The sequence below is a fragment of the Lissotriton vulgaris genome, chromosome 6 (assembly GCF_964263255.1).
Source record: "Lissotriton vulgaris chromosome 6, aLisVul1.2, whole genome shotgun sequence".
In the NCBI taxonomy this organism is placed as follows: Eukaryota; Metazoa; Chordata; class Amphibia; order Caudata; family Salamandridae; genus Lissotriton; species Lissotriton vulgaris.
The window spans coordinates 751,737,998-751,763,873 of record NC_141694.1 but is presented as its reverse complement, the minus strand read 5'-3'; the positions used below and the strand labels follow the sequence as shown (position 1 = coordinate 751,763,873).

Below are 25,876 nucleotides of genomic sequence, written 5' to 3'. Positions count from 1 at the left end.
ATCACCCACAGCTAGAGTGCAGATTGGGGACGTAGTCTCCCAGCCATTCCACATTACACGCGGGACACTGCAGGGGTGCTCCTTGTCCCCACTCCTGTACGCAATAGTCGCAGAGCCCTTGGCTTGTGCTATTCGTTAGTAACAAACTCGCAGAGGGCTGGGATTCCCCGGGTACACCCTTAATATTTCCGCCTGTGCAGATGACACTTTATTATATGTTTCTGACCCAGAGGTAAATTTGTCCCCCATACTGCAGGAGGTTGTTCAGTTAAGTGGGTATTCTGGTCTTCGACTAAACTGGACTGAATCCATCATATTACCCCTCACCCCTATCACTACAGAACCCAGCATGGAGTTCACGCTATGCTGGACTGTTGAGGCTGGACAGTATTTAGGAATTCAATTTCATACCGATCCCGCAATAGTGATTCAGGAAAACTATGGCATGGCCACACAAAAGCCGGTGGAAAATGTAGACAAATGGATACGGCTTCCACTTTCATTAATGGGACGAATCGCTATCATGAAAATGGTAATCTTACCAAGGTTCCTCTTTCAGAATATACCTATTCTTCTACCCAATTATGTATTTAAAGTCTGGTGCACACAATTGATATGACTCCCGTGGGCAGGTAAACAGGCCTGAATACGGTGGGACTCGCTCACTCTTCCTTTTGAACTTGGCGGGCTGGGCGCCCCAGATTAAGAAAAATATTACAGTGCGGCTAATAGCACATTCGCCCATTATTGGATTCATGGTCCATAAGATACGCCCTTTTTATATCTGTAAAATAATGCAGTGGATTCACTTTCATTACCCCAATTACTTACCCGTCCGTCCTCTAGGAGAATGCACGTTTTTGATTCTCTGGCAGTCACAGTACATGCACGGCAGACGCTTCTATACTTGCAGGCAGGGGCCTTCCTGTATTCTCCAGAAATGCCACTCCAGTGGGAATTGTGGTTCTCACTGAGTCGGGATGCAGGAGCCAGGCAGGCACTACAATCCATGGGAATCACTAGAATGAGTGAATTCTTCCGAGATGGTACACTAGCATCCTGGGAGGCTTGCTGTGCACTAAGTTACCTTGAAGCGATGTAACGAACACGTTACTTACTTTCGGTAACGCTTTTTCTGGTAGATACAGTATCTGCCTGTGGATTCCTCACCATGTGAATATTCCCAGCGCAGCAGCCAATCGGAAACTTTTGTAGCTCTCCACGCCGGCGAGGTCATGGACGACGTCACAGAGGGTACGACTCCGCTCGCAACCCCGCTGATGCCACTGGATCCATAATAGGGCCTCGTCGGCGTGATGACGTCAGTTCCGCCCTTTTTTCCATGCCCCCGAGGCACACGTACGGACCGACATAACAGTAATAGTATACATAGTACACAGTATTCAAAACAGCACACACAGTGTGAAACCAATGCAATATGCATGAACATATATATACATTCATTTAAACTTTTAAACAAATATACACTTAGCAGGTATAGAAGAGCGGACAACGGGGGCGGGTGGGTCAGTGAGGAATCCACAGGCAGATACTGTATCTACCAGAAAAAGCGTTACCAAAGGTAATTTATTTATTTATTTGACTTATAAAGCGCACTGTCACCTTGCAGGCATCCTGGCGCTGACCGGCTCAAACGGGCGGGCGAGTATCAGGCGAGACGTGACAGAGCAGTACAATTACTAGGGAAACAGCCAGGTTTTGATCTTTCTCCTAAAAGAGAGAAGTTCACTGGTTTGCCTAATCTTGAACGGGAGCAGATTCCATAGTTTGGCAGCGGCCACCTCAAAGGATCTACCCCCTGCTCTAACCTTCCTAAATCTAGGCACCTTTACCAGCCTAACCGCTGAGGATCGAAGCCGCCTGGTTGGTGTATACTAGGCGAATTTCGATTGCAGGGAAACCGGGCCAGTTCCATGGAGGGCTCTAAAAACCAGGCAGAGGGCCTTAAATTGTACCCTCTGTCTCAGAGGTAGCCAGTGCAGTTTCGCTAGGGCAGCCGGCCCATGTGTTCTTCTAGGAAGCCCCAGAACCAACCTGGCAGCCGCTGATTGCATTCTTTGGAGCCGATCCAGCAAAAAACCAGGGGACTCCAACAGTAGGGCATTACAATAATCCAGCCTACTGAGGATTGTGCACCTTGCCACTTGAGCACGTGCCTGAGATGGTAGAAGTGGCAGGATTTTCCGCAGAGACCGCAGAATAGCAAAGCAGCAGGCGGTCGTTTTTTTTACATGAGTCTCCATGCTAAGCTTCTGATCAAGCATAACTCTTAAGTTACAGACTGATTCCACAGGCTGTACTTTAGTCGCTGTCTCAGGAGGCCAAAAGTTTTCTGGAAACGGGCGGGGGATCTTATTCCCAGCGCTAAAGAGCACCTCCGTCTTCCCGGCGTTAAACTGAAGGGAGTTATTCTTTAGCCAACGTGACGTATCCCGCAGACAGTTGTGGAATACCTCCACAGGTGTCGATTCCTCCCCCTCAAAGGAGAGGATCATCTGCGTATCGTCATCTGCAATCTTGATTTTATAGGCTTTAATAAGCGTGATCAGAGGTCTTAAATATAGATTAAAAAGGATGGGACTGATTGCTGAATCCTGTGGAACCCCATGAGGCACCTGAGAGAACGCCGATTGAAAGGGGAATAAGGACACCGCCTGCTGCCTATCCTGCAGAAATGACCGAAACCGCGTCAGGGTGCTACCTCTCACCCCAGCATCAGATAAACGGTCCAGCAGGATCCCATGGTTGACCGTATCAAAGGCGGCAGACATGTCAAGCAGGATCAGAAACTCTGCCTGTCCCCTGTCAGCACGCCTCTGAAGCTCGTCCACGGCGATGACCAAGGCCGTTTCGGTCCTATGAGCCGGCCGGAAGCCAAATTGATCGTCCTCTAATAAATGATGCTGTTCCAGATGTTTGGAAAGGGTAGCACTGACCAGGCGCTCAACAATTTGGGCTGGGAAGGGCAATAGGGAAATGGGTCTATAGTTCTTGGAGCATTCCGGGTCCAAAGAGGGCTTTTTCAACAGGGGAGATATCACCGCCTGCTTCCACTGAGCTGGGACGATGCCAGTAGCAAGAGATTGGTTACAAATCAGACGGAGGGTGAGAAATAGTTCTTCCTCATACTCCTTCCAAATCTTGTGAGGAATGGGGTCCAAAGGAGAACCGGAGGAAATCCCCCTTGCCAGCCTACTAAATGAGTCTACAGAGAGGGGTGGGAACTCTAGTAATGGTTCCCCCGGCGACCAGGCTGGCTCGTCAGTCCTATCCACCGGAGCCCCAAGTCTGGTGTCCAGGGGGTAACCGATCTCCGGAGAATCCTCCAAATCCTCAATAATTAACTCGATTTTCTCCTTGAAGAATTTGGCAAGATTCTCACAAAGTTCTTGAGACGGGACAATGGCGTTCTTAGAGCACTCAGGATTAGTAAGGCTATTTAGTATATTGAAAATACTCCTAGAGGTATTAGTAGCATTGCAAATCAAAGAGGAATAGTAGTCCGCCTTAGACTTCCTAATAAGACTCTTATATTCCAAGACTTTGCTTTTCCATTGCACCCTAGTTGCTTCCTCATATTCACGCCTCCATCTTCTCTCTGCTTGTTTACAACCCTGCTTCAAGCTTTTCAGCGTGTCATTGAACCAGGGGGCAGAGATATTCCCCTTATAGCTGCGTGTTTTTAGGGGGGCATGAGAATCCAGCACAGCCGTGATCCCCGAGCAAAGTGAGGCATAGTTCTCCTCAGCTTGCTTATCCAGAACAAAGCACTCTCTCACATTAAATACCACGTCAGAGGATTTCAAACGGGCAAGAGCCTTCCAGTCTCTGGACAAAAATTCCTTGATAGCCGGTGGAGCCCTAGTGCGAGCACCCTTAATATTTACGAAGAATTTGACAAGGAAATGGTCTGTCCAATCCATAGGCAGGGTTTCCCCCATAGCCAGCAGGTCGGGGGCAGCGAAAACGAGATACAGGAGGTGCCCCGCTTTATGAGTAGCTTCTGTGACCTGTTGATAAAGGCCAAAGCTTTCACAAGACTGAAGTAGATTTAATAGACCCAAGTCTAGGGAGCCGTTGCGCCAAAGGTTGAAATCCCCCAGAATAACTAACTTGTGGTGGGAAGCTGCCATGTTGGTCAGGGTAGCCAATAGTGATTGCTGCTGCTGAATGCTAAAAGCCCCTGGAGGTCTATAACCTAGGACACCAGTAAAAATTGTCCCGGAACGGCTCCGGATGGATAGACCCAGCAATTCCGTTCCTTCAGTCGGGTCCATGTCAATGGTGTCAATTCTACAAGTTGCATTAAAGATGACCCCTACCCCCCCGCCCCTCCCATTAGACCTAGGGAGGTGTAAGAATTTAAAATCAGAAGGGCAAGCCCAGCCGGGATCAACCAGACAATCAGAGCGAGTCCACGTTTCCGTCATAAACAGGACATCAAACTCGCGTGTCTCTATCATCAGCTGAATCTCTGTGCTATGCTTTGGCAAGGACCTCACATTCAGAAGCCCACACTTCAGAAGATTATCAACAAGAAAATCTGCTCGTGGGTGGGCCGTGTGCAGCAGCCTAAATGTCCCCTTGTCTGCATGCAGCTTACCAATCTGTAAGAGAGTCTCTCTTGAGTATGGAGGGCCGGATAGTTGATGAACAGTCTCTCTGAGTTCAAAACAGGCAGCATAACTGGCACTGGGCGCTTCCTTGGCGCGGACGGGCGCAGACGGGCTTGCCTTTGGTGCGCCCGCTGCGCCCGCCCGCTGCGCCCTCTCGCTCCAGCAGTCTTTTAATGGAGCCCAGAGCGTGCAGCCCCGACCACTAGAGCGTGGCCCAACTACCCCCAAGATGGCGGGTCCGCTCGCATGGACAGACCCGACCAGGGGAGGCACCTAAGAGCCTCAGGCGACCACTCCGGTCCTCCACGAGGTAGGTAGGTGCAAATTAGCAATTACAGCAGCAGTTGTCAGCAGAAATACAATTTAAAACACAGTCTAGCTCATTTTAAAATCACAGTCTAGCTCGTTTTAAAATTACAGCATTAAAATCTGGCAGCTTGTAAATCGTACGACTAAGTAACTGTAAGTAACTTTTTCTTCTGATAGATACATCTGCCAGTGGATTCCTCACCTTGTGAATAGAATCCCACAGCAGTCACCACTCCCGGAGGAGGGTGTCCACTCCTCTATACCAAGAAATCTTGGAGGACAGAGCGCGCAAAGAGACCATCCCTCCTCACCTCGGAATCCAAGCAGTAATGCTTCGCGAAAGTATGGAGGGAGGCCCAAGTTGCAGCTCTACAAATATCCTCAACAGGTACACCCCTAGATAAAGCAGACGTTGATGACTTTGCTCTAGTAGAGTGAGCCCTTATACCCTCTGGAGGTTCCTTACCAGCAAGGGCGCAGCAGATCTTTATACACAGGATTATCCAATTCGACAGAGTGCGCTTCTGCACCGCTTTTCCTCTCTTACAACCAGCAAATCAACGAAAAGCTGGTCGTCCACACGATAGTCTATAGTCCTATCGAGGTAGAAACTCACCGCCCTCTTAGGGTCTAGATTGTGAAGTCGCTCCTCCTCCTTGTAAGGGTGAGGGGGAGGATAAAAGGTAGGGAGGGTAATGGACTGCCCCAGATGGAAGGGAGTTACCACCTTAGGCAGAAAAGCAGCCCTGGTCCTAAGTACCATTCTCTCCGCATGAATGGTCAGGAATGGGGGTTTCGAACTTGGAGCTTGAAGCTCACTTACCCTCCTTGCCGAGGTAATTGCTACAAGAAAAACAGTCTTGGAAGACAAAAGTCTCATGGGACACTTGTGTAAAGGTTCAAAGTGTGAACCCATCAAGTAAGTCAAGACAAGATTCAAGTCCCATTGAGGCACAATAAACAGAGTTGGAGGGAACTTGTTGGTAAGACATGTGATAACACGTAAAACAATAGGTGACTTAAATAAAGACGGCTGGTCCGGCAAACAAAGGAATGACGACAAGGCCGACAAATAGCCTTTTACAGTCGCCACAGCAAAACCCTGCTGGGCCAAAGAAAAAGCAAATTGAAGAATGTTGGACAAACGAGCCCTCAAGGGGTCAATAGACTTCTCTCCACACCAGGAAACAAATTTGGACCACCTATAGGAATAGATCGACTTGGTGGAGTCACGCCTGGCCGATAATATGACATCCACCACATCGTGTGGGAGAGAAAAAGAATTCAGGTTGCCCAGTTCAATCTCCAGGCATGAAGGTGTAAGGTCTGGAGGTGGGGGTTTAGAACTTGCCCCTCAATCTGAGAGAGGAGATCTGCCCTGAGAGGGAGACTGAGTGGAGGGCACGAGGAGAGGTGGAGAAGATCTGTGTACCACATCCTTCTTGGCCAGTCCGGGGCAACCAAAATAACTTGGGCCCGGTCTTGGCGAATCTTCCTCAGAACCGGAGGAATCAAGGGTATGGGAGGAAACGCGTTGCAAGTCCCAACTCAACTGAAATGCGTCCCACAAGGATCCCTGCACCGGATACTGGAGGCTGCAGAACGACAAGCAGTGGGCGTTCGTGAGTGGCGAAAAGGTCCACCCGAGGAGTTCCCCACATCCGAAAGACGTGACGAACCACCTCCGGATGAAGCCTCCACTCGTGGTCGGCTGAGAACTGCTGACTGAGACTGTCTGCACGAACGTTCAGAACTCCGGCCAGGTGATTTGCCATCAGACAAATCTGGTGGTCCTGAGCCCAGGACCAGAGACGCTGAGCTTCTCTGCAGAGAAGATGCGATCCCACTCCTCCCTGCTTGTTGATATACCACATCGCGGTCGTGTTGTCCGTCAGGACCTGAACTGACAGACCACGAAGGGAAGGGAGGAAGGTCTTGAGTTCCAGACGAATCACCCTTAACTCCAGAAGGTTGATGTGAAACAACCTTTACCCCAGAGACCAAAGTCCCTTGATCTCCAGATCCCCCAGATGAGCACCCCACCCCAGAGTGGATGCATCAGTTATCACCGTGGCAACTGATGGAGACAGATGAAAGGGCTTTCCTTGAGAAAGATTGCCCTCCACGTTCCACCAAGACAGATCCGCTGCAGTTTCTCTGGAGATCCTCACAGACTCCCTGAGATCCCCGTTGTGCTAATACCACTGCCTGCGGAGGCACCACTGGAGTGCCCTCATGTGCCAGCGTGCATGGTTGACCAGGAGAATACAGGAAGCAAACAGACCGAGCAAACGAAGGACCTTCAGGACTGGAACAACCGCTCCATTGTAAAATAACGGAATCATTTCCTGTATGTCGTGAATCCTTTGAGGAGGAGGGAATGCACGACAAACAGTTGTGTCCAGTACCGCACCTATGAACAGGTTGCCCTGGGACGGCACCAGGTGAGACTTGGGTACATTTATCGAAAAACCCAACCTGAGTTGTCTCTTGCAGATGATATAGCACCTTCTCTGGAGACTCTGCTTTGATCAGCCAGTCGTCTAGATAGGGGAAAACCGGAATCCCCGACCTTCTGAGATGTGCTGCCACCACTGCCATCACCTTGGTAAAGACTCGAGGGGCCGTAGTAATTCCAAATGGAAGGACCGCAAACTGGTAGTGCTGCGAACCCACCGTGAAGCAGAGAAACTTCCTGTGCGACATCAGGATCGGAATATGAAAACACGAGTCCTGCAAGTCGAGTGACACCATCCAGTCTTCTCCCAACAGCGCTTGAAGAACCTGCACAAGGGTGAGCATCTTGAACTTCTCTTGTTTCAGATAAAGGTTCAAGATCCTGAGATCCAGGATTGGACGCAACCTGCCATCCTTCTTGGGAATCAGGAAATACCGGGAGTAGCATCCCTGACCCCTTTCCTGCTCTGGAACCACCTCTATTGCACCGTTCTTTAACAAGGTCAGAACTTCCTCCTGTACGAGACGGAGATGTTCTTCTGAGCAAGCCCCTTGGCAAGGTGGGTAATTTGGAGGAAACTCCCGAAAGGGAAGAGCATACCCATTTGCCACAAGATTGAGAACCCATTGGTCTGTAGTGACCGATTTACAATCCTGCAGAAAATAGGTAAGCCGACCCCCCACAGGACCAATATGATTGAGAATGGGGAATCTAGGGCTGCTTTGCTGCAGTGATAGGGGTGAGGTTGAAGAAGAGGAGGAGGAGGGTTGACTACCTCGTGGACGACCTCTGCCTTTTCCCCTATAGGACTTATACAGCGTATTTTGTTGTTGCTGCTGCCGAGGCTGTCCTTGCGAACGAAAGGACGACTTTCCAAATCCTCTATACCTTCTAAAAGATCCTCTAGATGGTGATCTTACTGTGGTCTTGCAATCTTTGAACCTCTCAAGAGCGGCATCCACCTTCTTACCAAAAAGTCCTGTTCCATCGAATAGCAAGTCCAACAGAGTAGCCTGCACATCAGAAGAAAAGTCTGAAGACTTTAACCAAGCCCCCCTTCTCGTAGTTACTGCAGAGCCCATAATCCATGCCACTGAGTCAGCCGTATCTAGGCCGCTCTGGATGACTTGACAAGCAGCAGCCTGGGTATCGTCCAAAACCTCCAGAAAATTTTTCTTATCTTCATCAGACAGTTTTGGCAGCAACTGCTTAGAAGAATCCATCAAGGCATGGATATACCTTCCCATCAAGCAAGTAGCATTTGTAGATTTTAGCGCCATGCTTGCAGATGAGAATACCTTTTTGGCAGACTGGTCAATGCGCTTTGAATCCCTGTCAGCCGGAACCGGAGGAAAAGCCCCCGAAGACTTCTTTGAGCAAGCCGCCTGAACTACAAGCCTCTTAGGCGAAGGATGAGCCGACAAAAACTCTCGATCTTCAGGTACCACCCTATATCTCCGTGCCACAGTCCTGGAGATCGCAGGAGCAGACAAAGGTTCTTCCAAACCTCCAAGAGAGGAGAAGTGTGGCTCAATGGTTAGAGCGGCAGACCCTGATGCAGAGGTCTAGCCCGGGACCAGGGTTCAATTCCCCGCCTCGGCGGGTCTTGGGCTCAAAAATTCCACGGACCTGATAATTCTCGCCTCAGTGCCTATTCCAATCATGGAGTCCCACTCTGCAACTCTGGGCAATAGCTTGCTTAATCTCCACAACGGCCCCCACAACGCTAAGGATGCCTGGCCTCCACCTTGGGGGTGCCCAGGAGTGGACACCTCACAGGGAAAGCCAGGATGGGTTCCACAGCGGTATTCGTACAAGCGCCTTGAGACCCTTGCGGGTGAGTAGTGCGCTATACAAGTATAAATTTACATTTACACTGGCTCCAAAATTGCCTCATTAAATGGTAATAGAGGTTCAGACACAGATGAGGGAGAATGCAACACTTCAGTCAGAAGATTGGATTTATACTCCTTGGAAGGCAGAGTAATGTCCAATACCTCCGCAGCTTTTCTCACCATCATATGATGGGGAGCTGCATCCTTAGAGGGAGCATCCGGACCAGGAGAAAAATCCCACTCAGGGGAGACATCAAGGCCACTTACGTCCTTTAATTCCGCAAAATAGTCCTCAGATTCAGGAAGTTCACCTTCCTCCATCTCTTGCCGATAGCGTTCCTCCTCTACAGCCCTCTGGGCTTCCCTCCTGGAGCGGATCCTGAGGGCTGGAGTCGATGGCTCCACGACAGACTCCGTCTGCCTCGGGACCAGCGTCTAATGCGGATCCGACGGCGCCACAGACTCCAAACGAGGACGTCCAGACAGCGCCGGAGAATCTAGATACGGCATCGAATGCAAAGGATCGACGTCATCTCTGCGACGCCGAGGAGAAGATGACTTCGGCGCCGGTTCTTTATCTGAGTGGCGCCTCGAAGAGTGCTTCTTCTTATTATGCCTTTTCGACTTCGAATGCCCCAAAGCCGATTTCGAACCCGACCTGGATTCGGAACGAGACCTCGACCTTGATTTTCTTTTACTCTCCTTTTCCTTCATCTTGGCCCTAAACTATTTCGCCTCCCTTTCCTTCAATACCTTCGGGTTCATCTTCCTGCAGCACGCACATTCTTCGACGTCGTGATCGGAAGAAAAGCACCAAACACAGTCTTGATGCGGGTCAGTGATGGACATTTGCTTCCCGCACTCTCTACAGGGCTTAAAACCCGACCTTCTTCCTGACATTTTAGAAAGGAAACTAGAAGAACAGACGAGAACACTTGAAATTACAATGTAACTACGGAGAGTCCCAAAAAAAACGTTGGCGTCGACGGCACGGAAAAAAGGGAACTGACGTCATCACGCCGACGAGGCCCTATTATGGATCCAGTGACGTCAGAGGGGTCGCGAGCGGAGTCGTACCCTCTGTGACGTCGTCCATGACCTTGCCGGGTGGAGAGCTACAAAAGTTTCAAATTGGCTGCTGCACAGGGGATATTCACAAGGTAAGGAATCCACTGGCAGATGTATCTATCAGAATGTGCGTGCAATTCTTTATATCTTGTTTTATGATGAAACTAATAAAAAAATAAAAACATTGAGCAGAGGTACAGGGGCTCTGACCTCATGTTTGGTTAAGAACTTTTGGATCTGAAATTGAACCTCACGTCAGAAGGACTGCTGCACTGCTTAAAGGACTTATCTGGACTGATTGTCAGCTTGTTGCCCTGCTGCTCTCAACTCTGGTCTAACCAGACACTGTGTGGGACTTTTAAATAGATGGTGCTGGCTCCACAATCTGCACATTGCCAGAGGACTGCTTTGCAGCACGGAGAAACTGCCATATATGCTGGCTGGATGCCTGCTACCTTACTCTGTGCCCGCACCAATGGTCCTCCAAGGGACTTCTTGCCACCCCTCCCCGTGCCCATGTCACCAGTGTTTTTTTCAAATTCATTGCCGTCAAAATGTGCGCTTGCACGCTACTACCATGGGACTCTGGTTGTCTGTGAGTAAGGCAGCAGTGTCTGCTAACGGAGAAATCGTGACTGATTTCGCTGTTTGCCCTAAATCAGTGAGTGTTAAGCACTTTATTTTATCAAACAACGCCCCTGGCGAGAGAATGCCAGCTGGAAGCACTAGATTGCAGCTTTGAAAATCATAAGCCGCAGAGAAGCCCTGTGGGAGTGGCTTGCCTGGTTCGTGTGACGTCAACACCAAAAGCAACCCTGCGTAAGCGGCCCCCCACTTCCTCCAGCACGTTATTCAGTAACCAGGGGTGGGCCAGGCATAAAGACCATCACGAGGCCCACCCCTGGAACAGTGCTGTCTGCAACCAGCCAAGGGAAGGCTTAGGATTTGAGCCCTGTTTCAGAGGCCTGCCTACCAGCATCCTTCCCCACAACACCATGCAAGGGTGCCCACCTCACTGCCACAAACCCCAGAGGATGGGCCAGTCCCCTTGTGAAGCACGGTGGATGAGTAGGGCCTGGGGGAATTGTGCCGACACACGATAGGTGCTCCTGTGCCCCATGCTGTAGAGAGGCAGCAAATGTTCCACTCCCACCTCACATACCTGGTTCAATACTGGGGTGTTACTTGCTTTTAAAGCAAGTCATGTACCCGGGAAAGGAGTGAGGGGTTGCATACAGTTAAATTGAGATTAGTATTATGCCTTGCATAGGAAAGCTTTGAATTTCCGTAGAAGGTCTAAAATGAGCGTAGGTGCTCCAAGGCCCTATATTCCTTCCTGAAACAAATGTTTATTATTGCTATACATAGGATTGCTTCCATGATACTTCAGTAATACCTAATCTATATGTGATATTACTTTAATTCCTGTGGTCGGTTAGTTTATACTGCTATACTTGTAAAGGCACTTACATGATGTATGTCTTTTTTGCCTTGCATTGTTCAGGATAACTAATACTATCTCAGGATTTGCATAGTTCTTTTGATTCAAGTCGTTTTTGTCTTGTTTTATGTATAACATACTATATATATATTGCCATATAATCTTGGTTGGGGGTATCTTCGGTGGTGTAGGTTTTGTGTATCCATGTGTGTTGTGCATACACTTTACACATTGCCTCTGATAAGCATTCCTGTTCTGAGCCAAGCTAACAGAGGGTGAGCACAAGTTATCATTGGTGTGTAACTTACTTGCCCTGACTGGAGTGATGGGTTCTGTTGACCTAGCCAACCAGAACCCCCATTTCTAACACTCAAACACATTTGAAAGTGCTCTCTTCTTTAATCGGCAAGGTTGATAATCTGTGGGTTACTGCAAGGTTCATTTTGGTAATAAACGTGCACCAGCACCTGTTCCAAATGTGCACAGATTTTCAGATTATCTAGAAAGGTGACGTGATTGGGGCTGAAGGCAACTACAGAATCTAATCAAAACGTTTGAAGCACATCTTCACTGGATGAAGGTTTACCGACTCTTCCTAAACATGTGAAGGCTGTCTATTCTAGGACGAAAAACAAAACACTCCGGTGCGGTCTTTGCTCCAACTGATAAAGTAAAAAACAAAGGGAACACATCTGGCTCAAACCTGTTCAATGACGCAAAAATGAATGCAGAACTCAAGGGTGTCTCTTTCCTTTAGCATGCTTAGTAAAGTTCTCAACTGCTGCAGGCCAAACATGGGAGAGAACCCAATAAACCACGTGTACTTTCGAAGTTGGAACCTCACCACTAGTGCTTTAACTGGGCTCCACAGGAAACAACTCCTAAAGTTACATGAATCCATAGTGATATCTGCTTCAGTTTGGCTTTGTAGACCTCCACAGGCAATTCCATGTTTATGTGGTCTCAAACATAAGGATTAAAATTCAAATCCTCTCTTTCACATGTTACTCATGTCAAAATTCCACCAAGACGTTGCAAGGTACGAGAAAAACCTGACCACATTAGGGTCTAACTTAATTAATGGACTACTTACAACCAAAAGCTGTGATATTGCTGCCTATGCACCACGAAAAAAAAGTGATGGGATACAAAGGTACAGATTTTTAAGAACCTACCAAAATCATGCCGGTCCCAGAAGCCATTTTGGGAAATAGACTGGTCAAGGTTACGATCATGGCTAATTATGGTCCCACTTCTCGTTGGATAAATAAATGAAATTCTGTTCAGGCGTGGAGCATGCCATCGCTTATACAGTATCTTAAGTGTATGTGTATTTTAGGTAGCTCATCTGTTTGTTAGAATAGGCAGCAGATACAGCAAAATCAAGAAATTTTCCCTATCAGCTCTAATACACAATGACAGGTACACTGTTTTGTCGAGTAATTTTTTTAATCTAATTTACACAGAGAACTTTATTGCCTCTAGGTGCACGCCATAATGAATGAAAGTCATCACAATTGTGGATACGATGATAATGGTGAGCTAAATCTGATATGCTCAACATTAAGCATCATGAATTGTTAATAGTGTACAAGCTACTGTAAATGGGCTGTTGCCCGCAACAGCTATTCTGTAAACTGTTAAATTGATCAGTATTATGAATTAAAAACAAACAAAAATCATTTTTCCCATTTTACAACAGTTAAAAACAGTGCACGTACCTCAATAGCTTCCCAGCCCCACTGTCGGTATTTGGGGTCATGAGTGAATCGCCACATATACATATAGGTTTCAATTACTTCTGGTCGCAAGATGTAATACTTTTCATTTTGCCTTGTGGCAATGGCTTCAACCCCACCATCAAACCTGAAGGCCTCTGGTCCTAATTTCATAGCTAAAAGGGGAAAAATTGCCTATATATTTATAAAATGTACTGAGTGTTCACTTGCACATAATATATCTGAACATACATGTTAAGGACAACGAAACATCTTTTGATTAAGACAATTTTAAAACAAACCATGGCTCTAGGTAAAGGTTTGAATGCCAGCAGCTGAGCGTTGGGATCTCAACATATGTTCATTTATTATTTCCTTCATGACATGATAAAGGCTATACCTCTGGCGTTGTGTATTTAAGTATCAGTTTTTCCAATCAGCAAATTAATGTAAAAATGCCCAGGTACATACAAAACAACAAATGACAAAAAAACAACGAGGTAAAACAAGGTCCACATAAACATTACTATTAAATATAATATAAAGCAGCTGAAGAATCCGTACTAAGGCATACGCAACGAGTTTACGAATTAAATGCACCTTTAACAAAAAAAAAAAGTCAACACAAACCCTTTCAAAAGGGCATTTCTAATCCCTAGATTTTTGCCTTGGAGAATAATTGAGCTCTTGAAATGTCTTAAAGTTTAACAAGTAAGAAGAGCTAATGCTGATTTCAGGATGTGAAAGTAGATATGAGGAAAGAAAGTACATGACAAAAACCACACACAAATCTGACTAAAAGAAGTTTTTTTTTCTTGCCAACAAATATAGCTTTATTTAATGGCGGGTAACTTATGGCATTTATAATTCAGCACAAACACCAGATGGCCCTGGAAACTTCTGGACGCATAGGAGTCAAATATTTTTTATAGCTAAAACAGCGTTATGCGTCTGTGAACATTCTTCTACTCTTGGCCTGAGGTTGTGAGTCCCTAGCAATAGTGGAATAGGATCTCAGTTTCTTTGTGTGGGCTTTATTTCGCAATGTAAATGTTATTTGCAATGGTTTCTCAGCAACATATGCTACTGGTAATTTACCGAAATTACGCCCAAAATACCCAACCCCGAACTCAAAAAAGGGAAATTTTGCTGTTTGGCGAAACACACTAGTCCCTTCGTCAAAGGACAAGTAAACGATTAGAGAAGCCCGAAAGGATGTGATAAATGACAGCGACAGGCAGGCTAGGATTATAAATACATTCCTTAAGAGACAAATTATAGCAAGAAATGAATGGTCTTCAAAAATCAGTGTTGCCTGAATGAACTTGGTACCTACATTAGGTACTCTGGGAGGCACTACATTTTAGGGAACCGGGTCTTGAAAAGGGGAGTTCACATTGGAAACTGCAGACATAGGGAGATGGGAAGGGGTTTTCAGGAGGCCCAACTGGTTCAAACCTGCCATTAGGGAAACATTAATATTTCGTGTAAGGGTCCTACTGCACCCTCAAGCCCAAATATCTCCAAAACTGGTTGTCCTGATTCAAGAGTCATTTGAATGTTCACCTACTACCCACTCACAATCAATAGGATAACACACAGACAAGCACTGAGGAAGCCCCCATTTGGCTTAACAATGGCAATGCGGCACTCCACAGGCAGCAGTAGTACAGGCTCCGTAAAACAAGGTCTACATAAAAATTACTATTAAATATAATAATTATAAATCAACAGAAGTGTGACTATAAAAGTAAAGGGATAGTCAATAGCTACCACCAAGTAGAGAAATTATTTTAAACAAAGAACAGTCAAACAGTTAGGGTTGCATGCAGAGTGCCACAAGAAGAACCCTCAGGCACCAACAAGACAGTCGGTTGCCATTTGCCTTCATTGGGTTCTTTTTAGAAAATAGTGATTGAAAAGTTAAAAGAAGTGTGGACTACTCCCCGGAATTGGAGAAAATTATTTTATTAAGGGGGTAGCTCTAACTTCATTAAAATCTTGGTGAGAAAAGTCGTACAGAATTGTGATTATGTTAGTTTGAACCACCCAGTCCTAAACAAAAAATATAGGTCGAGTATAGAGTTAATATAGATTTATTTTTCAAAGCAGTATCTGAACGAGTGGGATGTGTGGATCTGGGACAAGGTTTATTTGTACTTAAAAACATTAAAGTGACATACCTAAGCCCCAATTTGAGATAATTATAAAGATGTCTGGAATAAAAAAATAATAAAAAAAAAGACTACCACAAGGGAAAACTAAATAAATAATTTCCCCTTGTGGCCGTCTCTCGACCCCCCCCCCCCCCCCCCCCCGCTGCACTTAGGCGCTATCTCTGGCGGGTGGGTGGCACTTTATGTGCCACATTTATAGGGCCCTTTGAGACAACAGTCGGTCAATGTCCTCCCGGTTCAGGCAAGGTGGGAAGAGGAGTTGGAGGAACCCATATTAGAACGTGAGTGGGCAAAAGTATATGAAGGAGTTCGAGAGGCGAGCTCCAATGCCCGTTTTAAGTTAATTCTATATAATATAGTGCACCAGGAATAACTAACCTCATACAGACTAAGTAAAATTTACCCGGAGCGATCAGGCACTTGGCCTAGATGTGGAGAAGCAGCAGCACGCTTTGTGCATATAATATGGGAGTGCTACGGTCTGACCCATTCTGGTAGGGAGGGTTGAAACTTATACATGGGGCGACTGGATGGTCCATTCCCAGGACAGTCCGCTCTGCTCTATTGAATCGAATACCCACCGCGAAAAAGAAAAATCTGAGTAGGAAGTTTGTGCTCTGGGGTTGGTGATTGCAAAGCGGAGAATAGCAATCTTGTGGCTTAGCCAGACTCCACCGCCTTTAAGCAGATGGCTGAGAGATATGAAAGAGTGGGCAACAGCGGTCCAGTTCGGATGAAAGATGATAGACTTGGATGATGCGCGAGCATGGTCCATGATGCTTGCAGATTTGAAGGATCCCCTGGATGGAGAGGTAGAGGTGAGGGATTCACAACAAACCCGGAACAGGAATTGGGATAGGTGGAACATAGTGCGGCACTTCAGACAGATGGTTATGAAATTATAGACGTGGACAAATAGAGTTACTGCACACTTAGACATGAAGAGTGGGTGGGAAGGGGGGAATTAAGTTTATTACTTGTTAAAATATTTGTTTTCCTTGGAACTTTGACCAGTTGTCATGTTAACAACTGGATAAGCACAGCACCGAGTAGTTCAAAGTGGCAACCTTTCACTTCTTTTCCTTGAGCGTGGGAGGCACCTCTCCTCAGAAAATCTGGTGTGTTTCACTTCCAACATTTAGCTTCTAATCTTGTTCTCTGACTCTTTGGACCATTCAGACCTGTCTTGTGACACACTGGGATCAGTAACTTTGGTAGAAGGGTATGTGTCCTCATCTCTAACATGAGTGCGCTGTGCCCCTAAATGAAGCCACTCTAATCTCTATCCTCAAACCGAATAAAGACAGCACACAGATGGGCTCGTACCGCCCCCTAGAGCTACTGAATACGGACTACAAAATCCTGGCCTCCACACTAGCCCGCAGACTGGCTCCACACATACCCCATCTGGTTTACCCGGACCAAAATGGCTTTGTCCCGACACGGCACACCTCCCACAACATCCGTCGCCTCTTCCGGATAAAAAAGTACGCTGTTCAGCAATGGCCCAGGGCAGGGTGCCTGATATTGGACCTGGAAAAGGCCTTTGACTCGGTCGAGTGGCCGTTCCTGAGAGCAGTTACTGAAAAGTGCCAGCTGGGAGAGGACTACGTGGCTATGGTGGGCCTCCTATATGATAGACCGACAGTTCGGGTCCGCACGGGCGCACTGCTTTCAGACGCGATCCGGGTACGGAGGGGCACCAGACAAGGCTGCCCCCTATCGCCCATACTGTTCTCGCTAGCCATGGAACCCCTGGCCACGATTCTCAGGACACAGGGACCTGAATGGGGGATACCGTTGGCGGATGGCCTGCATGCAGTGTCACTCTATGCAGATGACTTACTGCTGTATGTTAGAGACATCACTGACATTCCGGCCTCCCTTACTGACGTCTTCCGGACATTTGAAGAGATGTCGGGTCTGCGAGTCAACTGGGCCAAGTCCGGGGCCTATCCCTTCAGTCCTGACACACCCAAGTGCGACATCCGCCTGGGCGGGGGGAGATTACAATGGTACCCTACCACCTTTCGGTATCTAGGCATACGAATTTACCGGGATCCGACAGACGTCCTGGAAGGGAACCTCCTGCGGACGATCGCCTCAATTAGGGCACAAATCACCTTCTGGAACACCTTGCCCCTTAATGTTCCTAGCCGAATAGCGCTGACCAAAATAATTGTACTGCCTAGACTGCTATATTACTTTGCTAATCTTCCCACGTATGTGCCTAGCAGAGTATTCCGAGACCTGGAGGTCCTGCAGCGAAGCCTCATCTGGAACTCGGGCCGCCCCCGAGTGGCGCTGACCAAGTTGTATATGCCAACTGATTCGGGAGGCCTGGCGGTCCCCAACATGGAGCTGTACTACCTTTCGGCACAATTACAATGGGTGACGGGATGGCTAAGCGGCAACCATCTGGACGACATTGCCTCGGACACCGCTGCCTGGACACAAACCCAACTTTGCACATTGTTCCACCCACTCACCAAGGCTCCCTGCCCCTCCCAGTTGCACCTTGCAGTAGCACGCAAGTGCTTCCTGAGATGTCTGAAACTCACACGAACAACAACACCATATGCCCCTATACTGCCCCTACTGGGCACTCCGGGCCCGACTGGTGCACTGACTGAGACACGCCTGACAGCTTGGACGCAAGCTGGCATAGACACGCTTAGTGACCTGTATGCAGATGGAGAGTTGCTCCCCTTTGCGACTCTGGCAGCTGACACAGGCCTCCCGGCTGGCCAGTTCCTGTTCGATGCGTCCCTCTTGCGCACGCTCACCACCTCCTGGGGCGACATGACAGTGAAGCCGCCGATGAACACCTTTGTGAAATACTTGCACGTCATGGGCAACGGCTCACACATCATCCACTGGCTAGCGCAAGCCCTGCAGACACACTCACAACCATCAACGACGCCGCTACGGGAGAAATGGGCGACAGACAGAGGACGGGACTGGACCGACAAGGAATGGGAGATGATTTTGGCCGGACCGACGTACATCCCACGCAACCCCCGTTTTAAAATCATTCAATTTTACATTGTACACCGCGCTTACCTCACGCCCGACAAAATTAATAGGTACTTCACAACCACGACTGCTGCTTGTCAACGCTGCTCCCTCCATGGAGCTGACCTCCTACACATGCTGTGGCACTGCCCAAATATACAACCGTACTGGGACGACGTCACAGCGTTGCTCACCCAAGACGCTGACTAACAACTATCCCACACATGGGAGGCGTGCATCCTGGGTTTATATAGACGCACGAAACTTAAGGTACAAGCGCGCTTCTGGGACATGGGTCTCATAACAGCGAAACGCCTACTCACTAAACATTGGAAAGCCACGACCCCCCACACATTCGACACTGGCACACTTCCATCACCAACTGGGCGCGTGCGGAAAGCACGGTCCTCCTCCGGGAGGAAACTGCAGGGCTTCGAAAATTCCCCATCGCCCAACTCTGGGATGACCTCCTTAAGACATACCAGCGCGCCAGCCAGGAACGAGGGATAACCTGAGGCGGCAAGCCCTGTTGCCACTACGAAGACACAAATTGACGACCACAGCGATCATGGCCGTGGGTCCCATCTCCCCCCCCCGCGCCCACTGTTTTACATTACGAGACACCCAGCTGCACCCCGCCCCACCCCAGCCGCCCCGACCGGAACCCATATCGATCTCCGCCCCCCCCCCCTCTCTCCCTCCCCTGATCTCATTTGCTTCCCCACTTACAGAGATCTCTCTTTCCTGCGGTTATTTAGACATAAGGATTAGTTACCTTACTGGTCAAGTTCCCGACCAGACTCCCTCCCTTATTGCAGAAGGAAGTAACCATTGCATCATGCAACTGACAAGAAGCGGCCCTCTCAAGGAACTCACACCGCCTGCTGTCTGCTGAGCCGCGACAGCGCCCAAAGACAGCAGTTAGATGCAGACACACACTAGAACCCCACCCACGCTAGGACATGACCAGGATATACAATACACCTATCGTCCCCCCCCGGTCTTTTACAATGCGATCTCCTACTCGCACCATTGGAGAGTCGCATACACACCGCACCATCAGACATCCTGGTCTCCATACACAATGGCTCTGAACATGCCACGCCAAGCTTCACCACTTGCTCTATTCCTCAGCGAGCTATACCATCACACATCTTGCTACACCTGCGTCGGCATTACGCACACTCACCTGAACCGCCACCTGCAGACAGCTCCCCCACCATTGTCTAACCACGACGGATACCAAGATCCTCAGAGGGGACCTGAGCGCTGAACACAACAGTACTAATGCTTGACTAACTCTGCAATGTTTATGTTCATAATAAAATATAAAATGTAGACCTATCATTTATACAACTGCATACCAAACTGTTGTCCATGTATGTTTATGAATATCGCCGCCGGACCCCCGGGTTACCGGCTAAATGGCTGTGTCATTCGACTACGGATCCTATTAACTATACATGGCCCAACCTGCCCATGCATGTCACGGAATGTACAATGTATGGCAACAATGTTATGCACAATAAAGGTCTTCCAAAAACAAAACAAACAAAACAAAAATGAGCGCGCTGCGCCCATGAGTTGGGCAACATTTCTGTAGATGAAGATGACTGCCTAGGCGCTGCCAGCAACTGTTTCTCTTTGTTTATTTAACTATTGAATAGTGTTTTTCTGTCCTCTTGCCTTAGCCTTATGGTAATATGGACTAAAATAACCCAGGCAGCAAGTAAAGGAGGAAACTGAAGAGAAAGGCCAGAAACACCTTAAAATAGTCGAGGAAGGCTTCCAGTGAAATGTTGTTGCAAATTATCCTCACAAAGGTCATAGGAAAAGGTAAGGTGGGGATGCTTAGTTCAATCCCCAAATGACCCCAAGCAGGCAGTATCCAATCTCACCCTCTGAACACTTTATAATTTAAATTATAGAAGACAGATTGTTGACCTCATATGGTCATACTTGAAATAATCACGTTACCCTCAAGATTAAAAGGTTCTTTATTTTAGTTAAATATATATATGAAACTTCGACTAATGTTTTAAAAGGTTATTTACTTTATTCATAGAGCGATATATCTCACAATGGTGTTAAGAGATGTCACAAATGTGACTGCAGACTCAAAAACTGTACAAGCATTCCTTTTCATGATAAGAACAAATTGGGTACTAGTCTTGTATTTGCGAGTAGGAACTATCCAACAGCTATGGGTGTTGGAAATCTAAATTACAAAAGATAGTAACGTAGCCACATTATAAGAAATCGGCTTACATAAATCAGTTCTTAAAAGGCAAGCACAACAATGCTTTAAAGTCTAATAACTGGGATATTAGAAAATAAAATCCAGCTGCCCCAAACACTTCACAGATAATTTTTAATTCACCATAATCATTCACTTGGACAGACCTTAAAGTAGGTCATCTGTGAGGAGGTAGAACATCTTAACAGAACTGAAATATCAAAACCATTTGCCAGCAGAGCAAACCTCAAATAAAAATATTATTGATTTAAAATAGGAAAGCATAAACAATGGCCTAGCTACTTCACTGATACAAAATACAGAACCTATCACGTGCAGTTGAATATTAGAATAAATACTTACGTGTGCGATCATAGGACTCATGACAGGTGCGTGTGATCTCAGCACCAAGTTCAATATGATGACCTGTTTTATCGCTGGGAGCGCCATCTGCTCCTAGTGCGTACATGCCACCAGCAAAACAGGTGAGGTGGCCCATTTTGTGCTCCAAGAGTCCCCCTTTCCATTCAGCAATGTACGTCAGCCCGCTGCTAGATTTTCGAATTAGATGCTTTTCGATAGCCTGTGGGGTTACAAATGTCAAACATTTAAACACGGCTTTAAAACATTAGTCAACATATATAGAAACATACCGCAAATAGTCTGTACTTACGGACTACTTCCGACAAAAAAATGCAATAATAAATTGATTACCAAATAGAACTTGCAGGTACCTAAAGCATCAATAAGTCCCCGAGTGGGAGGGACTGAGCACCCACTATAAAAGTGTTAAACGAGTAAAGCTGAAGAGTAGTCTATCAATCTATCCATTCATCAATCCATCAGGATAGAGATCATGAGAACTATTGGATGTATAGCCATCTAAACCGAAACCCATACCATCTTTCGTAAGACACCAGCCGAAATGCTTGCATCCAGCAAACTGAGAAGCAAAATCATTAGCCCTCCTAAACCTTTATTTACAAAGCACAGAGTTCACAAGAATCCCTATATTCTCTGCCCAAGAGGGTTGCTTTTTACAGAAGAGTGGTAATTACACCCAAACTGCTAGACCGAGTGTAATGGCGGAACATACCTACAAAGGAGACAAAACTAAGACAAGTGCATTCATGTCAAACAATCCAACCTAGATCTTCGAGGATTAACATTATGAAACTGTGCCAATCACAACACTCAGTGTTTACAGCAGAACGGTTTGTCAATGCGAAAATGGATGACTAAACAGGAGGAGTTTAAAATATTTGGCAGTAAATGAAAATACTTGGCAGATATGAAGCTTGGCTAGCTTTTTACATAAATTAAAAGTTTATACACTTGGCTTACAATGTACATTTAGGTCTTGGCAAGCACATACTTGAACTGCTCTAAACGGGCGTGCTCTACTCTGCATATTGGAGCCTCGCAGCTAAAGATTCTGAAAACCCCAAAGGCTGCCAACGTAAGCCCGATGCAGGAGTGAAGAGGCTACTGGCCAACCGTCAAACGATGTCCTAGTAACCCCCGACTGCACTTGTCCTTCAAATGACCCCAATTAACATACTGGATAAACTCGCACTAACTTTATTCCGAGCGAACGTGAGCTTCCCGCGTGGTCTGTCACTCTGGATCCAATACGTGTAAGGAAGAGTGAAGCTGGGCTCATGTATTATTCAGCTCTTGGGCCGTCTGGACTTGTGACCGATAGGAACAGAGATCGGATTACAAAATAATGTCCCAGAAAATACTGCGCTCTGAAGCGCGGCCAGACAGACGTTCTGAAAAGCGTCATGATAAAAAGATACCCTATTTGTATTCCAAGGAAGGCAATGCTGTGGCAAAATAAAGCCTGCCACTTGGGGGCACTTAACTGACTGCCAAACCGACAAAATTTGCAAAAAATACAATTTCAACAAAAGGACACGCACACATTGGAAAATGTTGTTTCCTGGAGTTTGCATTAATATGTTTCGAATTCGAATAATTCTAACCGCGCAGTATGGCGGGTGTATAATAAGTAGGACAGCACAGGCTGAGAAGCCTAACCACAAAACTCAGACATCCGACCACTCTTACTAGATTAACCCCAACGTGCTTCACCATAAAACATGGATTCCAGGAGCAAAGGCTACAAAGCCTTGCTACATGAATACCTACTAATTGCCTACACTTAATTCCACTTTTCAGAAAATGAACACGTTTTCATTTTTATAGTTTAAACACTATCCAAAACAAACCTACGTTCCCTATAGGTTACAATAATTCTTTGACGGTTTGTGATTATTTACAAATACAACTCATCTCGCCCCATTCTCAAGCCTCCCCCTGCCCAGTTAGCCTCAAAAAGGCCTTGTGGAAATCGCCCAGTAGCTTTTAAGTTGGAGCCCAGTACAGAACTGTGTTCACGCCCTGGGAAAGCGCACATTTCTGGAAGGAATGATGACAGTCGGATGACCCTGGTGTTCAAGGCTGGTGGGATATGCATGTTATGGGGAAGAGGGGGAAGGCTAGTGACTATCGAATGGTTTTCCGTGACTGCGACTGCTAAAGTAACGTTAATGCCTGAATTACAGATTGCTTTACCAGCTTATAAAACTCCACAACTCTTTTGGTCTGCACATCTGGAAGGTGTTGGACACCTCCATGTGATCATTTTCATACCTGCAAAAAACATTTCTACCTGGCCTTCTGTAATTAAAACGCATCTCAAATCCCAGACTGATGGACTGCATCCAAATGTACCCCCTTTCTTATCCAATCCTACTCCAACAATATTTGGATTGTAAAGAGGTTGGAAAGTCCAGCAGCAATGAGACAAAACGTGGTTTAATTCGAAGGCTGTTAAGTCTGAAGACCTCTTTTTTAGGTCTTGCCTAGGCAGCACATGCGCGGTCTCTTCGAGATATGCTATATCCACTCTGTGGGCTTACAGCTCGTCCATCGAATTTATACATTTATTCGCACGTTCTTCCCAAAAGCTTGCTTCTGGGTGGGTAATCTTTGTTTTTTGTCCTTCCTTCTGGTGTCTTGTTCCCTCCCACGGAGCAGGGGCCTATCACCTGTATCCTTTCACTTTTGTCTATTTCTGTTCGTGTATGTGCATTATTTTTTAGGTTGGTTCCTGCAAGTCTGTTTTCAGTCGCTCCGCATTTGTTTTGAGCTCCGTTTCTGTGTCTTGTCACATTTGCCAGATCGCCTCCACATCCCACTCTGTATGTAAGGTTCATGATTAGAAAACATTAGGGTGAGAAGTAAACTGTCAAAATGTATGGGTGTCTAATGTCACCCATTCATACTAAACTGAAATATAAATATAATATAATATAAAAAGTATAGATAGTTGAAATATAAATAGTTTCTCAATCTAGGTCAAATTAGAGAACTGAAACTCTTAATGTAAGTGTGACTAGTCAGTCCCACCACTCACCCTAGGGACCCATGTATTCAAGTCTGCATGAGTGCAAAGGGGGGAGCGACCCTTGACCCCCACCAGGTAGGTCGCTCCCTCTCCGCACAGCACAGCCTTCTGCCCTCTGTTCCACTTGTTTTTTGTGCCCTTCTGCCCTTCGTGCCACTCGATTCCCCCTCGTGTTTTGTGCCTTACTGCCCTCTGCTCCACTCGTTTTCCCCTCATTTTTTGTGCCTCTCCCCTCTGTTCCACTCGTTTTTTGTGCCCTTCTGCCCTCTATTCCACTCGTTTTTTGTGCCCTTCTGCCCTGTGCCACTCTTTTTCCCCTCGTTTTTGTGCCCTTCTGCCCTCTATTCCACTCGTTTTTTGTGCCCTTCTGTTCCACTCATTTTCCCTCCTTTTTTGTGCCTTTCTGCCCTCTGTTCCACTCGTTTATCCCACGTTTTTGTGCCCTTCTGACCTGTTCCACTCGTTTTTTTGTGCCCTTCTGCCCTCTGTGCCACTCGTTTTTTGTGCCTTTCTGCCCTCTGTTCCACTAGTTTTCCCTATTTTCTTGTGCCTCTGCTCTGTCCCACTCATTTTTCCCTCGTTTTTTGTGCCCTTCTGCCCTTCGTGCCACTCATTTTTCTCTCATTTTTTGTGCCTCTGCCCTCTGTTTCACTCGTTTTTGTGCCCTTCTGCCCTCTGTGCCACTAGTTTGCCCTCGTTTTTTGTGCCTTTTTGCCCTCTGTTCCACTCGTTTTTCCCTCGTTTTTTGTGCCCTTCTTGCCTCTGTTCCACTCGTTTTTTGTGCCTTTCTGCCCTCTGTTACACTAGTTTTTGTGCCCTTCTGCCCTCTGTGCCACTCGTTTTCCCTCGTTTTTTATGCCCTTATGCCTTCTGTGCCTCGTTTTTGTGCCCCTTTTGTCTTCTGTTCCACTTGTTTCCCCCACCACTGTGCCCCCTGTGGCCCACCCCCCGACTACCCACCTGCTGCCCCCGCCTCCCAGCTGCTCCTCTCTCCCACCTCCCCATACAGGCCGGCCGCTGCGCGGTGAGGAGAGCGACCCTTGACCCCACCAGGTATGTCGCTCCCCCTCCGCACATCTACCACCTGCGCCTCATCCCTGGTGGCCAGTGGTAGGCCGTAGGTAGCTTTGCTTTATTGCTTTTATTGTATTGCCTTTATTTTCATTGTTGGGTCTGACTGCTGTTGTCTGTCTTCCCCCGCTGCCTGTACGTGGTCCGGGCCCCTTTTTCTTCCCTCTATTCTTCCCTCTGTTCCCCTCTCTGTCCCCGTGCTCTCTCTGCCCGGTCTTTCCTTCTGTACCCCACGCTGCCCCGTGTCTCTGCCCGGTTTTCTCTTCTGTTCCCCTCGTTGCCCCTGTGCTGCTCTGCCCGTTCTGCCTTCTGTTCTTAGCTGCCCCTGTATTTCTGTATTCTGCCTCTGTGCCACTCGTTTGTCCAGCATTTCTGTGTCCTTTTTGCCTTCTGTGCCACTTGTTTTTCCCTCGTTTTGTGCCCCTTTTACGTTCTGTTCCACTCGCTTTTTGTCCCAGTCTGCCTTCTGTGCCACTCGTTTTCCCTCGTTTTTGTG

General features: G+C 47.2%; 1 protein-coding gene across 1 annotated transcript in view; it reads right to left on the bottom strand.

Moving 5' to 3' along the window:
- MAN1A1 (mannosidase alpha class 1A member 1) overlaps window positions 1-25,876 on the bottom strand; it is a 463,708-nt gene that overhangs the window by 73,859 nt on the left and 363,973 nt on the right. Inside the window, exons 9-10 of the mRNA XM_086926729.1 lie at window positions 21,258-21,477; window positions 13,470-13,642 (exon numbers count right to left, since the gene is read on the bottom strand). Of these exons, the coding sequence (XP_086782855.1) occupies window positions 13,470-13,642; window positions 21,258-21,477 (393 nt within the window). The remainder of the gene's footprint in view (window positions 1-13,469; window positions 13,643-21,257; window positions 21,478-25,876) is intronic.